The 16,970-nt window shown below is 42.3% G+C and overlaps 1 protein-coding gene and 1 long non-coding RNA gene across 3 annotated transcripts in view; both read left to right on the top strand.

The window, feature by feature from the left end:
• The window catches only part of axl (AXL receptor tyrosine kinase), a 56,605-nt gene extending 50,210 nt beyond the window's left edge, over nt 1-6,395 (top strand). For both annotated transcript variants that reach the window (XM_083774052.1, XM_083774051.1), the window contains exons 17-20: nt 2,721-2,830; nt 3,224-3,383; nt 3,759-3,895; nt 4,845-6,395. In XM_083774052.1, coding sequence (XP_083630178.1) covers nt 2,721-2,830; nt 3,224-3,383; nt 3,759-3,895; nt 4,845-5,370 — 933 coding nt within the window. In that variant the 3' untranslated portion in view covers nt 5,371-6,395. The remainder of the gene's footprint in view (nt 1-2,720; nt 2,831-3,223; nt 3,384-3,758; nt 3,896-4,844) is intronic.
• A 187-nt stretch (nt 6,396-6,582) lies between these two features.
• Nucleotides 6,583-13,021, top strand: LOC310865071. The gene is made up of 2 exons (XR_014569795.1): nt 6,583-10,798; nt 11,450-13,021. It is a non-coding gene; the product is annotated as an uncharacterized lncRNA (long non-coding RNA).
• Nucleotides 13,022-16,970: the final 3,949 nt, after the last annotated feature.

Raw genomic sequence — 16,970 nt, 5'->3', positions numbered from 1 at the left:
AGAGTACTGCTGTGATTATCACTGATGAACTGCTTATTTGTAAGTTGTGGTGGAAAGGATAGGCTGCAAGTACAATGCCGTGGTACTTAACATCCACTCCACTAGATCTCAGAGGCAAACATTATTAAGTCATAAATGATGGTGTATTTATTATTATACTGTAGGTTAATCTTTCGTTTTAACACCTAAAATGAAATAGAAAGAAAGGAAAGATAAAGACCATTACTGCATAAAAGTAAGTAAGTAAACTATAGCCTACTATAACTGCAACATTGTCGAAATTGCCAAATAATATATCTAAGAAAGAGGCAGAGAGCGTGTAGACTGCTATTTTCATCATACTTATCTGTGGAACCGAGTCAACCTAAATTGAAAGGCTCAACTCCTTCAATCCCAAGTGCTTGTCAGTGTGGTGGATCCCCAGTTTAAATAGGACTATTTGGGGGTAACAGCCTGAGAAGGTTGAGAACCTTTGGTTCCTATTAGTATACACTGTATAGTACTAGTAAGACGCCTGAGGCTGAGAAGCGGGGCAAGGTCGCGTGCACGCATCCGCCTCATAGGCGGCAGACTGCGAGCACTCGCGCTTTGGCATGGGGGGTCAGATCAACATGGAATAAATTCTGTACTGGCCATATAAGGAGCGTGCGTGTCTTGAGTGTACAGGGTTTGATGAGGTCAGATCAACATATGCTCCATACAGTATATAGAGATCTAAGTAAGGGTGGTAGCGGGGACATTCTCTTGAGTGTACAGGGTTTGATGAGGGCCCAGGTAGGGCCGGGCCTTAATTTTCGGGCCAGTTGAGAACTCTAGTTTTCGTCCGCTGCCGGGGCAGGCCCATCTAGAGTTTGAAATTTGAATGGACAGGTCAAAAGGGGGACATCGAAGAGGAAGGATGGATGGATGGGGAAGGATCAACATATGGAATGTCAGAACAGGTTCTGAAATATATCCATATATGGAGATCTAAGGGTTTGAGGTTTGAGGTCAGAATTGTAGAGTTGCTGGCCAATAGTGATGACATCAGGGATCTCCATATATGGGCTTAACTGCGACAGCAGGTCGCATTTACTATGACATCAGGGTCTCCACATCTCCATCCCTGATGATGTCACATGATGTCACGAGACCTGGGCACCATATATGGTGCCCAACACACTAACTGACGGGAAATGCTCGATTCCATAGTTAACTGCGACCTTTGGTCGCAAATACTATATTTGGATGCAGATACTTTACTTTTACTCCAGTAAAACCTTTAAATAGATTATTTCTACATTGTGGTATAACTTCTGAGTAAGCCTATACTACATCTTCCATCCTAGTTTGTAAGTGGGGTGTTACTACAGTACTAGACACTCAAGTACTACAGTACAGTACGCTACAGGTCCCTTAAGAGCTCTCTGGGTGGAGGAACAGCAGCCAGATGAAAACAAGGCGTCCACATACTGCAGCATGTTGAAATGCTTCATTTAGGGCCAAATGTTTCCAAAACCACAATAGTGTAGAACTCTGTGACTCCCTGTGGAACGGACTGCACCATGTATAAGAGGAGGAGCAGGGGTGGAACGGACTGCACCATGCCGACTGGAGCGGGGGAAGGGGGGTTACACAGGCTTCGGGAACGATATGGTTCTGGCCCAGTCTCTTCTCCACTGTGGGCCTGTACACTGCTTTGTTTAGTAGTGGCCTCACATACACAGGTGTTCTAGTGCCCCCTGGTGTACAAAGGACATTACAACATGTACAGTTTGGTGAATTCCCACAGTAGGGGAAACAACATCAATAATCAATAATGACAAAATTCAACATTATGTCACTAAGTATTTGTTGCAGTAATGCTAACGCTCAGCAGAAATATGTTTCTCAAACACCACCAAAAGTGCTGAAATGTTACCCCATGAATAGGGGTTAGCGTTATCTTTTTAAAGGAGTCCTGTAAATCCATGTATTTTATTTGATCTAAATTTATTAGGAATAGTCGCATTTGAGATTAGAATCTCTTTTGCATGGGAGAGCTGTCCATGCAAATGCATCCAAATCATAAAACTAGAGCTGGGACTCGATTAAAAAAATTAATCTAATTAATCAGAGGCTTTGCGATTAATTAATCTAGATTAATCGCATTTTAATCGCATATCATTATTTGACCCGACAACAGTGAGAAAGCAATTTTTTCAAATGGATTTTGGTATACTAGTGAATCAATGAATAGTGAATACATACGTTTAAGCAATAAAACATTGTTTTTGTAGTAATAGGGGTAATAATTCTTTATTGAATAATTGCACACAACTGTGCTGTAATCCACGCTACCATCGGATAGCCTTTTAAATCCTATTTCCAATTCACGGGGACAAGCAAAGTGATCTCAGCGGCTTCCCCCAGTCTGGTGAACTGTCTGCGGTGTCTGGTGGTGTTATTGTCTGAAGAGGACACGGACACTTGGTGCGCAGGTCCGTCTGAAAACTGTCCAGTGACAACGTTCCGCGGTGAAAAAAATAGTGCGATTAAAATGCGTTAATTTTTTTAATGCATTAATTTTTCTGTAGTTAATTAATCGTAATTAATCGAAATTAGTCCCGGCCCTACATAAAACCCATGCATGAAATAACTTATAGACAAATGAAGGTCTCCCCATGTATTAGAAGGACAATATCGGTTAGTTAAGATAAGTGAGGTTAAATGAGGTGGTGTGTGTGTTTGTCGTCCTCTAGTACCTCCCGTCTCAGATGCTGGTGAAGTTCATGGCGGACATCGCCCGGGGAATGGAGTACCTCAGCTGCAAGAACTTCATCCACAGAGACCTGGCTGCCAGGAACTGCATGTGAGTCACACGATCTCCTACTTCTGCTATTTGCACTTCCTCTGTTCTCTTTCTCTTGCTGCATGGTTCCTCTTTTGTTGACCCAGGACAGTATTCCTCTCCTCTCCTGACCCATATCGCTACGACTGAGATTGAGACAAAAAGGAAGGAATAGTCAAATGAAATTGTAGATCAGTAATTCTCAACATTGTTATTTTATTCTCAAAGATACGTTCAACCTTGTAGAGCTTGTTGATCAATTATTGTATTGTATTGTATTGTATTTTGTTTGTTTATTTATTTTTTGGTGGATCGACTTTTATTCATTTATTTTTAAACTGTTTGTTTATATATATGTCTTCATAATTTCATAAGTGCGTAACAGTAATGTTAATGTTGTGTTGTGTGTTGCAGGCTGAACGAGAATATGAATGTGTGTGTGGCAGACTTCGGCCTGTCTAAGAAGATCTACAATGGAGATTATTACAGGCAGGGTCGCATCTCCAAGATGCCTGTCAAGTGGATCGCCATCGAGAGCCTGGCCGACCGGGTGTACACCACCAAGAGTGATGTGGTACGTGTGTGTGTGTGTGTGTGTGTGTGTGTGTGTGTGTGTGTGTGTGTGTGTGTGTACACCCTTTTCATTTCAAGGACCCCCAGTTTGAAATGTATACCATTTGAATACTGCTACAGTATGTATAAATATGCAAGTAAAGTACAAATACTTGTAAATTGTACTAAAGTATAGTACTTAAGTAACTGTACATCGTTAATTTACACCACTGCAGACAAGCATTGTACTATGGCGCCACCCCATGGCTCTCTGCGTATACCGCAACAACAAACCTATTATCTCAATGTATTTCCTCCGCTTTTTTTTCATGTAATTTCTCTCTCTCTCTCTCTCTCTCTCTCTCTCTATCTCTCTGTCTCTCTCTCTGTGTCTTAGTGGTCGTTTGGAGTGACCATGTGGGAGATCGCCACGCGGGGCCAGACTCCGTACCCCGGCGTGGAGAACAGTGAGATCTATGACTACCTGAGGCAGGGCAACCGTCTCAAGCAGCCGCCCGACTGTCTGGACAACATGTGAGTCTGAATGCTTTCACGTCCAGATCACAGCTACAAATTGAACACTCAATCACATGAAACTTTGATTTGTTGTAGTGCCACGGCCCTGCGAGGGGGTTGATCCATCACTGATTTATTTTACACTTCTTTCCAGAAAACCACGAAAGGAACAATGACATATTTCATTGTTCCTTTCGTGGTTTTCTGGATCAGAAAATGTGGCTTTTACTTTTATTTAGGTATTTGCTCTGTGAAGGACTCCTAGTAAGCTAACTGGCACACTTGAACACTCAGCCATCATGACCTTCTTCTTTTCTAACCCAACTGAGCAAAATCCTGGCCTATTCATCAATTGCCGTGCAGGTGTTGAATGAAACACTTTCTTGTAAATATCTAATCCCAGGCAGCACCTCTTCCCTTCATTCAGCCTTTTCAAGGAACCATGCAAATATTTGTTAGAGATTACATCTTTGAAGCCCTGCACACCCTTACGGGTTAATGTTTAAATTCTCTCACATCACAAACAAACAAACAAACACTCATATTGTGACTCTTGTGCTTGTATACCAGAGTGAATGTATTATAATTGACTAAAACTGACCATTTTAGTTGAAAAGAACTACAATATTACAAAACTTTTCCTGACCTATTGGAACATTACACTAAAGACACAAAAACATTAACATTATTATACTACAGATATTCTACTTCCTTATGATTCTCGATAACAATTATTTTTTGTTGTTTGCTTATAAATCGCTCTGGATTAAGAGCATCTGCTAAATGCCTAAATGGTAAATTGTAAACTAGACTAAAAGTAAAGGCCTTGGATTTTTAATTTAATTTAATTTAATTACACACAACAAACTAAACTTATTGAAAACGAAAATAAAATAAAAAGTCAAAATGTAATCAAAACTAAACTCCAAACTCTAAATGGTCTTTTTCTGTGTGCGCTTGCCTGCAGCTACTCGCTGATGTTCTCCTGCTGGCTGCTGAGCCCCAAGGACCGGCCGAGCTTCGAGGCGCTGCGCTGCGAGCTGGAGAAGGCCCTGGACGACCTGCCCGACACGCAGGACCCCGACGAGATCCTCTACGTCAACATGGAGGAGTCGTCGTCCTCCTCGGAGCACCTGCACGGGGCCGTGGGCGGGCGGGAGCCCCTCGCCGGCCCCTCGTCGCCGCTGTGCCTGAAGGCCCTGGACGCCGCCGTCACCACGGTGGAGGTGCACCACCCCAACCGCTACGTGCTGTGTCCGCAGCACGAGAGCAACTCGGCCCCGCCCCCTTCCCGCGGCGGCGGCAGCTCCGCCCTCTCCGACTCCGTGGAGAGCCTGGACATGCCCGTGTCGTCGTCGGCCGCCACGCTGCCCCTCCCGCCGTCCTGCCGCTCCACCCCCGCCGCCACGCCGGGCCACACCCCCACGGCCGAGCTGCTGGAGGACCGGGAGCTAGGGGGCGGGGTCTCCTCCAGGAAGGTGCCCTGGCAGTGACGGACCCTCCCCCCCACACACACACACACAAACACACAAGACAGGTGGATATGAATGAATGTGTGTCAATCACAGTCAGAACCTGATCATTCCTTGTTGGTACGCTACGCACTCCGACCAGCCCCGAAAATACATTTTGCACATTTTTTGTATGTATACATGCGCACACACTCGTGCACGCACGCACGCATGCACACGCTCACACACACACACACACACACACACACACACACACACACACACACACACACACACACACACACACACACACACTTCCCAAGGCATTCCTTCCTTCCTTACAAAGGAGCACATTACGGACGTCGAGTGTGTGAGATTTTGAACGGGTGCCGACTGCAGCCAAGTGTTTTAAAGACTGACGAGTGTGCTCGCTTGCACACACACACACACACACACACACACACATGCGCGCGCACACGTGCACACACACACACACTGCAGCACAATCAGACAGGACAACCCCTTGCCGTCCATATCCAGACTGTTCCCATCTACTTGCTCCTCTGCAATCTCTGCTTCATTATATCCTCGCACTACGATGTGTCGTGAGCTTTGTCGCTCTGCTATTGTCACTCTTTATATATTATGTTTGCCAATGACACGCCCCAAAATGGAACACCAAGGTTTAAAGTGGTCAAGCTGTCAAATCCCAAGTGTCCTTGAACTCGTACAGTGGAATGGTATCACCATACAGTGGGGATCCCCAAATGACTAGAAACCGATCGTTTCTTACCCGAAAGTACAGCTCTACAGGCTAGTAACAACACCACGTGTCACATCTTTGGCAAGCGACAAAGTTCATTGATTGTATCCAGTAGTGGCAGAGCGATATACAATATACAAAGAATAGAAGAAAACAACATCAAATTACATTTGTGTACAGCGTTCGTACGTCTGTAATTGACTTTCTCTTTTGATATATTAACAAACAAAGACGTGGGGAAAATGTCTCCGATCTGCTGTCACCAGATCAATATCGATTGATGGTGATCTGATCATTATACAAAGAAACAGTGCACATGATTTGTTTACAAATCAGGGCTCCATGTTTGGATCCATGCAGTGGTCACGGAGGTCAGGGGTTATGGCAAGGTCAGGTGGAGAAACAGGTGTCATGGTGAGGTCACCCCTCACCTCCGCCCTTCCTTCAATGCTATACACTGTAAAATGTGTGAGTGTTCATATAACTGGTTATCATAACCATTTGTGCGATATTGGAGTTACATGAACACTCAGGATTTTACAGACACACAGTCACAATATTGTGTTAAATATAAGTGTCTACTTTTACACATTGAGTCAAATGAACACTGTGTATGTATGACTCCAGTGCAGTGTTACTATACATTTGGTTTATATTTGTTTTGTCGTTTTGTTTTTTGTACACCCTTTGCACTAATGTTAACATGTTTTTTTTTTCCTTTCTTTCTTTTTTTACATCATGTACGTAATGTTTTGTATTTTCTCATGTATTACTTTTCTGTATGTATTTCTTAGTCGGACTGGTCAGGACTGTAAAATGTATTCACGTGTTTTTTTCCAGTCCTGTCGAAAGGTTGTTTTGGGAGGATGAAAACAAGCCGTTGAGCGATCGCGTTGATCGTTCGGCTCATTTCTGATGATTTTGTTTTATGTATTTGTTCCACCCCCCCTAATTGTGAGACTGCGTTATGACATCAGCCTGCCTCTGTAACTGTTGTTGTATACAGTGAAATCCTCAGTTTTAAAGCTGCAATCCACCGTGGTGCAACCGGCTTTGTCGGGGGTCTATTCGAACACAATGCACACAGAATAACTCTACTTCCGGCCGCTTCCCTACTTCCTTCACAGGTGTTACCGATGATACTAATAAAGGCTCTGTTCCATTTAGTGTCCACAGACACAGACAGGCCAGGGAGGAGGGCTTGTACAGTACAGTACAGTATGTACAGCACGAGTACAGTATTTAATTTTCAAGGACCCCATAACTCTTGAGAGTGTCCAAAATGGACCCTTACAAATGGACCGTTTGTACACTCTCAACACTCTCGTACAGGGCCATTTAGAACCCACTCAAGGACACTTTGAGACCCACTAGCAGTGTTTCCAGTGAGCCAACAAGCACAATAGCAGAACCCTGACTCTGTTTGACCGGAAAGGAACAGATGCTTTTGAATTTGAATCCTGAAAAGTTACAGTTTTTGGACATACGGGTCTATGACGTTGGACGATATGTCTAATCAGGAATTTAAACTTGTTTCGGCTTAGTCCGTAGCTACATTTTTATTCTCGATTTCTTCTCGAGAACCGTCCAATTGATGGGAACAATGTCGGAACAAAGTGGGAACTGGGTCGGATCGGTGGTTGTCCACAAAACATCAATAAATCTGTGAATCTCCATATGGAGCACACTGATGTCACGTAACATACAAACACTGTTACGCTCTGGATTGCAGCTTTAGTTTTAACTCTGAGAGTAGAAATGTTGTGCACTCTCACGCTCATTTGTACCCTTACAGGAGTTACAAATGGACAAAATAACCCTGAGGATTGTCCTAGCTCATACAAATCTCATACACTGGAAGGTGTTTGAGCAGAGCCAAATGGATTGTAATTTCACAACCTCCAAATGCTCTATAGTCTGGAACTACACCTTCCAAAAGCCGAGAACAGAAGCCGTTATCTCTTCGTCATTACCATTCACGAAAATGTCTTCCTTTTTTTTTTCCCTGCACGACTGTAAAGATGAAACGGAAGTGGGACGGAGGCGTCACAACCGCTTTATCCTCATTTTCAGAGCTCCCCGTTTTCTCCAGAGTCCAGACTATATGACGGAAGCGTTTTGAAGATTGTGGGAGTACACAGTCTGGCTCGCCTGACTAAATTACAAATGGATAACATAATCCACTGAGGATTTTACTGTGTGTGCTTACAGTACAGTATAGAGAGATGTCCGTTTATTTGAATATATTTTGTGTAAATAGATATCCTTAAGGGGACTGAAAACGAGGACTAAACAGAAAGGGAAACGCAAGACATTCAATCCACTGCCGTCGTTGACTTCACCAGCTGCTCTTTTTTCCTCTCTCTCTCTTTGTCTTTTTGTATTTCTTTCTTCTTTTTTGCGTCACACATGCACTTATTACCAGTGGTGGACAGTAAAAGTGTAAAGTACATTTCCGTGAGTACTGTACTTAAGTAAAATGTTTCGTATATCTGTACTTACTCTAATCTTACTTGAGTATTTTGTGTTTTGCGATACTTTTCACTCCACTACATTTCAAAGACAAATATTGTACTTTTGACTCCCTCCCCTACATTTATAGGAAGGGGAAATGGGTACATTATGAATTAACCACTATTTCAAATATTATAGTAAAAATAGCAGATGTGAGCTTGTATCTGCCATTTTCACTATTATTGAAAATGTATTGATTGAATTTTTGGAGAATCTTTGAATTATTATTGGAAAATGTCAAAATTTCAATAGGCCTACAGCAATGCATTGATATTAACAATAGAATGTACTTTGTAATTTGTAGATTTGAATACTTTGAATATGTCTTTAAAAATATGTAAGCTACCTTTGAATACTTTTTTAAATACTCTACAGTACAAAGTACTGTAGAGTACTTCGTCCACCACTGCTTATTACTCTTTTTCAAAAGAATATATTGCTCATAAGTTAACGCATTTCCCCTTAGGGTTTTACTGGGTCACATTCCAGCTCACATGTTTGCGATGGTGCAATGTTTAAGTTGAGTCAATGCAGTATACACACACACAACACATTGGGGTTCTTCAGTTTGTAGTGCCTCTTAGTGCCTTAATGCTAGTATTACCATGGGGAGGGGGGGTGTATTCCTTGGCCTATATATCCAAAAGGTACTTCATTTGAGCCTAAATACACACGGTGGAATGTGTTGAAATTCACATTTTCTGCATTGTTGTTGGTACTGTAACGATTTCATTCAACGCAGTGAAAGAACTGTGTTGCACTAGAATAGGATCATGAAATCCATTCCAAGACTGAGGTACTTACTGGTCCTATAGACTCTGTAAAGATAATGGACAGAAACCACAAATAATTTTAATAAAGTAACCTGTTAAAAAAAAGTTTATAACGAGGCATCAAGAAAAGTGCAGATTGGACAATTAAATAGTTTCTGTGCATTCTCTTCGGTTGTGGACATGCCTTTGGGTTCACTTCTATTGTCTCATAAAGGGCTAAAATCCGTGATGAACTCAGACTTTTGTTTGATGTGTACGAGGCCACAGACCCACTATTTGACACCTTTTTCTTTTGGCCCAAGTGGGCCCAAATCTAAACTAAATCAAATTGGGATCCATTTGGTTACAGAGCCGTATAGGGGTATATGTGCTTCCTAACTATCAATCATTTAGCTGGGAGACACTTTTTTAATTTGAAAGTAAACATTTTGCACATAATTATGTGTATACAGCACTATCCTCAGTGTTAATTTAATCCCATACAAACTGTCAAACTCTGAAAGGTGTTTGAGCAGAGCTAAAGGGATGTTAAAGGACCACTTTTCAACCTATCTTCATATAATTGGTCCTCACTAATATATTCACTAAATTTTTTTTTCTACTTGATCTGTGTCTGATAGGAGGGCTGTTCAGAAACCCGTCCACCAGTGACATCATCTTTAGGCAGATTATTTTTCCTAAACAAGATTCAGGAATAGAAAGCCTGCCGTTTCTATTCTCTTAGCTTGGATTCCCCATTGAAGATGTCACTGGTAGATGGGTGATCTGAACTGCCTATGAGACACAGACATTGTGGTATTTCATCATGATCATTAGTGAGGACCGATTATATGAAGATAGGTTGAATAGTGGTGACTTAAGTGGTCCTTTTAATAAGGGAGTGTTACAAATGGATAAATGAACACAGAGGATTGTACTATACTAACTGCAACCTTATGTAAGCTCAAACCTTATTCCTATGCTGTGTGATCATGAATTTGAAACTATACATATTTGTACAAAGTGCCTTTCAAAGAGAGCCAGTATTTTTCGTATAATGTAAAAAATGTGTACGTTTTTCTTTTTTTTCCTGGTGCTGCATATAAACTCAGTAAAAAAAAACTAAAAGAAAATGTCCATATGGAATCATTTAATGTATCTTTGTAAAGAAATATGGTTCTTTTTCAATTCAACCAAATGCTTCTGTTTAGAATCGAAAACGGTTTCATATGGAGCCCTTTTCCCTTCAGTAATGCTTCTATTCTGTGTATAATACAGTTGTAGCCATTGTTGAAATCCCCCCTTTTTTACTGCAGGCTTACTGGAATACTGTTTCACTCAGGTTGTGTCGCAACTACTTGTTGTTTGAGAATCAGCAATTGACACGTTTGTGGTGAAGTATGTTCACCACAAACGTATGTCCCTGTCCCTGTTCACTGAGGTGCTATTTACACGAGGATGGTGTTCATATAAAACGTCAAAATAAAGTATCGTTTGCTGCTGTCATTTAGACGAGAACCGTGTTCTCAGGAGGTGAAAACGCAACAAAGTGAAACTGCCTCCCAGAGTGCAAATCTTTGAGAACGCCGTATCCTATGGTCTCCATATAAACAGGCAAAACGGTGAATCCGCAAAACTTATGACTTATGACAAAACTTATGACATCATGGCTCACGTTGGCTCACAGTTTATTACATTGATGCAGAGCAATATCATTATGATATATTAATGGAGTTCCTGAACAAGCCTCCCTCCTCGCCTACAAAGTGCTGCTCATCAGCGATGTTGAATGTAAAACCATGATGTAAATAAAAAGCCTTGTGATAGACGGCAGCCGCGGCAGCAACGTTTATTTAATAAATATATATAATCCCTTGGCGCGCCCAGAGCAGTGTTGCGCCGCTTGCGTCTTCTTCTTGTGTGGGTGACCTGTCTATTTGGCAGCCCGTTATCGCCACCTAGCGACAGTATAGCATAATAGCACATTATATCATAACTTGTGCGTTCTCGTGTAAAGGGTAAGAAAAAATGAGAACGCAACGGGACTTTGACGTGTTATATGGAGATGGTCGCCGTCTAAAAGAGGCCTGAGATTTGTCGCACTACTTGAAAGTAGTAGTAGAACTATAGCAGCAGCACCTACTGAACAGGGAACCCAGATGGCGATTCTGTGAAACTGTTCCGTGTTAGCGTACATGGAAACGAATGCAGAACCTGTGAAAATACATGTCACGGCACGGTTTACTTGGTTCTTGTAGTGCAGTGGTTCTCAAACTTTTTCAAGGACCCCCACATTGATTGTGTCTGGCCTCGGAACCCCATTCGAGAATGGTTTGTGTCAGGGACCCCCAGAATTTTTTTTAAATCCAAGATTTTAAAAGAATGTTCCAAAACAGCACATGTACTGTACAAGCTCAGAGTGCGGCACAAAGTGACACGGTATGAGCTTGTATATCTTCTATTTTCATAGAGCCGTGGTATAGCACATTTTGCTGGGGACTCCCTGGAATCCTTCCAGCAACCTGTGGGGGTCCCATGAAGGCCCCACTTTGAGAACCACTGTTGTAGTGGGAAAAGAGCCACAAGTCTGGATCCTTTTTGAAGCCTGTATTTGGGCCTGTTGCAGTCAGTATAGGAAGACATGGTTAACATACTGGTCTGAGGGGCTTATTGTCTGTATCAGCCAAGAATGCGGGGGTCTATCCCTGTTACAGAACCCCTGGGAGATGGATTGCTGAGGTGGAGCGCCACACCTACCATCAGCCCCCGCATGACGTCTGCTTGGGTGCGGACACACAGATTTCCTGGAATTGTATCATTTAGATATGATAGATAATAAAAACAAATGCCATTAGCTATGGTAATCTGTTGCTGGATGACGTATTGTGAAATAGCACAAGTTGAACTGGTCTCAACTTTTTTATGCACAGTGTTGCAATGTTTCACCGCAGAGGTTGGCAGCCATCATGGCTAATTCAAAAGCATAAAAAAAACATCTGTTGATTTTTTATTCCACATAGCAAATCTCAGTGTGAACGGAGCATTGAGCCTTCAAATCTACCCTTGAGAAAAGCTCTTTGCTAAAAGAAGAGTTGATTTATGTTTTTCCAGCAATCATAAGTTACAGTAGGGCCTAAATTACCCTGGCAAGCAAGTCTGATTTATATTTCGTCATACAACGGTCTCACACACCTATACAATTACGATCTACACACTCACAAGATGCGGCACATTGTGAGCTTAACGAGTTCAATGAGACATATGACAGTGTTGTTTCACAGTAGAATAATAATAGTAGAATATGTGTGTGTGTGTGTGTGTGTGTGTGTGTGTGTGTGTGTGTGTGTGTGTGTGTGTGTGTGTGTGTGTGTGTGTGTGTGTGTGTGTGTGTGTGTGTGTGTGTGTGTGTGTGTGTGTGTGTGTGTGTGTGTGTGTGTGTGTGTGTGCGTGTATAGTAGACTTACTAATGCAGGATGTAATATAAATATGCTAATAAGACACAGGCATTTTACTGATGGCTACAACTGTACAGTACATTGGTCTGGGTGGGCGCTGTACTATGGTCAGATTTAAATTACCACTGCCATGTTTTGTAAACGGATATTTTTTTTATGTGATATAAACTTTCAGTATTTTGTATATAAAATAAAGTGAGTGTTCTCTGCTTTGGAGTCTTATTTAAACAAACACCTGCACTACAATGCGCTATGATGGAAAAGAAAACGCATACAATGTAATAATGTGTTATGTTCCAAAGCTGTGTTGTTTTCAACCCAAGCAATGGCGGAATTCGGACAAGCCCCGAAATACCCGTTTCATTAAGAGTTAAATCGGAAAACCATCTTTGTCATTTTAGATTTTTTTAGAGGGACCTGGACTTATGGCATATGGGTCTGGCCCGTGAGAGGTTAATGCTGACTGATGCAGGCCTTCCCCCAAATGTAGTAGCTACAATTCAGGGAGCGAGGGCCCAGTCTACAAGGACTCGCTATGACACAGCGGGTCTTTGAGCAGTGGTGCTCACAACAGCCCGCTCAAATAGTTCCCTATCAGGCATCAGTAGTCAACATCTTGACTTTCCTGCAGGTGTTCCTAGACAGGGGTCTCGGTCTCTCCTCAGTCAAAACCAACCTGGCAGCCATCTCAGTCTGCCACGTGGAGTTCGATAACCAGACAGTATGGAAACATCCTCTGGTAAAACAGTTCGTGAAAGGTGTACGAAGACATCACAGGGTTAATAAATCCATAGTCCCATCATGGGATCTAACCCTGGTCTTGAAGGCTCTAGCCACAGAAACCTTCGAACCACTGTCAACAGTAAGTTTGAAGATCCTGACATTAAAAGTGGCCCAGCATTCCCAGCATTCATACCTAAGAATGCTCTCTCAGTGTGTGTACCAGTTGATTTACAGGCATTCCTTCCACCCCCCTCCTTTTGCGTCTGAGAGGAGACTAAACTGCCTCTGTCCAGTGAGAGCTCTGCGCACTTACGTGGACAGAACGGCACCCTTCAGGACAGAAAACCAACTGTTCGTGTCCTGGGGTGCGAGAACCAGAGGAAAACCTGTCACAAAGGTCAGTATCTCCAACTGGATAGTGCAAGCCATCCGCCTGGCTTACACTAGTCAGGGAGTGGACAGTGGAGCCCCCACAAGCACTGAGGGCCCACTCCACAAGAGGCATGGCAGCATCCTGGGCACTCTACAAGGGTGTCCCAATCCAGGAGGTCTGACCACAAAATCTCCTGGTTACTTCTTACATTCGGTCACAACTGAAACGCAGTTTACAGAACAGCAGGGATTAGTGGTAAGTATCTGACAAAATTCACACCAAATAAACACAAACTATAATGGACTTTTATATGCATTTTAAGTTCCTATAGGTGACATAAAAAAGATTCCCTGATCACAAAAGATCAGGAAAAAACTTCCCAACCTCCCATACAATGTCACTATTTAATTATTAATTCATATTAATATAACATTACCAGCCATTAATATGATATTAGTTCTTTATTTAACCGAGTGTATGCCAAGAACGCGGGACCTCGTTCTTTTCTCCACGACCCGCCTGTGCCAAAACGAGGGAACTTGTCTTTCTTTAATTTAATGTAATCCAGCAATTAAAAAACCCTAACCCACACTTAATTAGTCCCTGTTCTCCTCAAAATGAGACAAACTGCCAACTTTTAGACCACATAAAAGTCTTCAACATTGATCACGCTAAGACAGTGAAACCATCCCGCGACGATGCATAGCCTAGAATAAAGATTTGGCTCAAATATGGACGACTATATCACTTCCGGGGCGGGCGGAAGTGACCCGTCTTGTAAGTTGTCATACAGGAAGAGGAGGATGAAGAGGATTACCCAGGAGAAGGGCCACCCCGATGGGGAGTATGACGGGGATGAATTGGATGACCTTCTAAGCATGGGCTGCTGGCGTACGACCAGGGGACGCCGCATGGGGGTGGCCCCATCTCCGGCAAAGCCAGCCAAACCTTTGACTGCTGATATTCACAGTTTGACGTAAGACAGTCAATAAAAAATAACAATTACTTGATTACAGTATTCCATAATAAGTTTGTTTTGGCCTTGCATGGTAGCATGAACGTTATGCACCTCACTGAGGCATGGACAGACTCAATCAAATCAATCAAATGTTATGGAGAATATTTATTTTTAGCCAATGTAAAAAAAATACCACAAAATATCAGTACCATATATCATTTCTGATTGGGTGTGCAGAAATTTAGAGCATCTGAGCTCTGTTTGCCATCAGTGCTGTTAACCGACAGCTGGGTGCTGTTGGAAATTGGTTTACTGTTGGTTAAAGAAGGAGAAGATAGATAGATAATCTGATGGCATAGTTTTCTATGCATTTCGGGGGGGTTATTTCGCTATATGCAGCGCATGCAGGGATGCCCCCGCATTAGGCCCATATATTCGTCCTGCCCACCCTAGTGGGCCAGGCTACAACCGGCCCTGTGGTTATATGGTCTCTTGTAATTTCTCATATGCTAATATATAACTAGTAGTAGCCATCATCATCATCATCATCTTTGTTGGGTGGGGGGGGGGGGGGGGGGGGGTGTCAATAGCATTGCTATTCAGATGTATTCAGTCAGTAAGTAGGCCTATTAGAACTGTGTTCTTTGGGAGTGCAGTCTAATTAGCAACTTTGTACAGCTGTGAGATGATAACACTTATTCCACACTGCAGAACATTTAAACAAACATGTGAGAAATAAAAAAAACACACCTGTGTGAAATGAGGGTCGCTCATCATTCATCATCTCATTCCGGCCAATCACAATTACATCAGTGTCTGAGCAAATAGGCACATCATGACGATGTAGAGAGCACCCCTCACTTATTTTGTTATACTATTTAATAGGGCCTAAGTGGTATTTATTTTCAATGTGTGAAAAAAAGTGGTCAGTGTGGTTACTTTTTTCTTCCTGGATATAATGTCTGGGTTTCCAAGGCTAGTGTGGCTGCAGAGTAAAGCCACCATGTGCTAAAGGTGTAATCACAGAGCTATCTGGTCGTAGGACAGTGTCTACAAGAAAACATAAGTGGGTTTCAGATGAGCCGATCTTAATTTGTTAACTGGACAGCGTGACAATGAATTGAACATTTTCTGTAAACATACAACTGGACAGTGGACAGCAGTGAGACAGCATTTGACAGCCCTCCTGGGAGTTGCACCCAAATCCCAACATATAGCTGGCATGTACTACCTACCAGGGCTTTGTTTGCTATGTCATCATCGCTACTTACCATCACTACTTGCTGATGTGACTAAATACATTTAAATAGGGAGGAGTAACCTGTGTTGCAGTGGTTGAAAACTAACCGTCCAAAGCCTCAACTCTAAATATGACACTAGTTGGCAACAGGCTGAACACACAGCATCCACAATCATGTACACTACATATAAAGGCACCTACACATGTCTCAAATAATATGAATACACACATTCAGTACACCCTAGAATTAAGAGCAAACAAGAACATGGCATTTAATATTTAATAACATTTTCTCTCTCTGGGACGGCAATCTGGACTATATTTTAAAAATTGCCTGGTTAGCCATCATCTTCAGGTGAATGGCCCATTGACTTGTGATTAATGGCTGAAATATTGAAATATTATAGAGAACATTGATTGGGGTCAGGGGACCCCCAGGGGTCCTTAAGGGAGTTCCAAGTGCCGTGGTCCCCAACATGTGTTAATATAGCATCAAAATCAACAAGCCACTATAAATTATATACTTATGTGAAAATAGCCGATATACAAGCTCACAGTGTTGTGTGAGCTATAGGGTGGTCCCCCAAAAAACATGTTATTATAGCATCAAAATCACCCATTTGAAAATAGCCGATCTAAGCTTGTAGATTTGATTATTAGGCTAGCATGGACAAGCATATAATTTAGTGCCCAATATAAAATCCCAGGGTGATGTGATCTAATAATCAATCCTTAGGTTATTATTAGGCTAGCATGGATGGACACATGATAGCACACAACTTAGTACCTATTATACAATCCCAGGTTGATCTAACAAATCAGTCCTGTGTGATCACCAACTCACCAAAACTTGTCACATTAAAA

The sequence above is a fragment of the Protomyctophum parallelum genome, assembly GCF_964188405.1.
Source record: "Protomyctophum parallelum genome assembly, chromosome: 9".
In the NCBI taxonomy this organism is placed as follows: domain Eukaryota; kingdom Metazoa; phylum Chordata; class Actinopteri; order Myctophiformes; family Myctophidae; genus Protomyctophum; species Protomyctophum parallelum.
The sequence above is the reverse complement of the archived record's forward strand: the minus strand, read 5'-3'. Positions and strand labels throughout refer to the sequence as shown.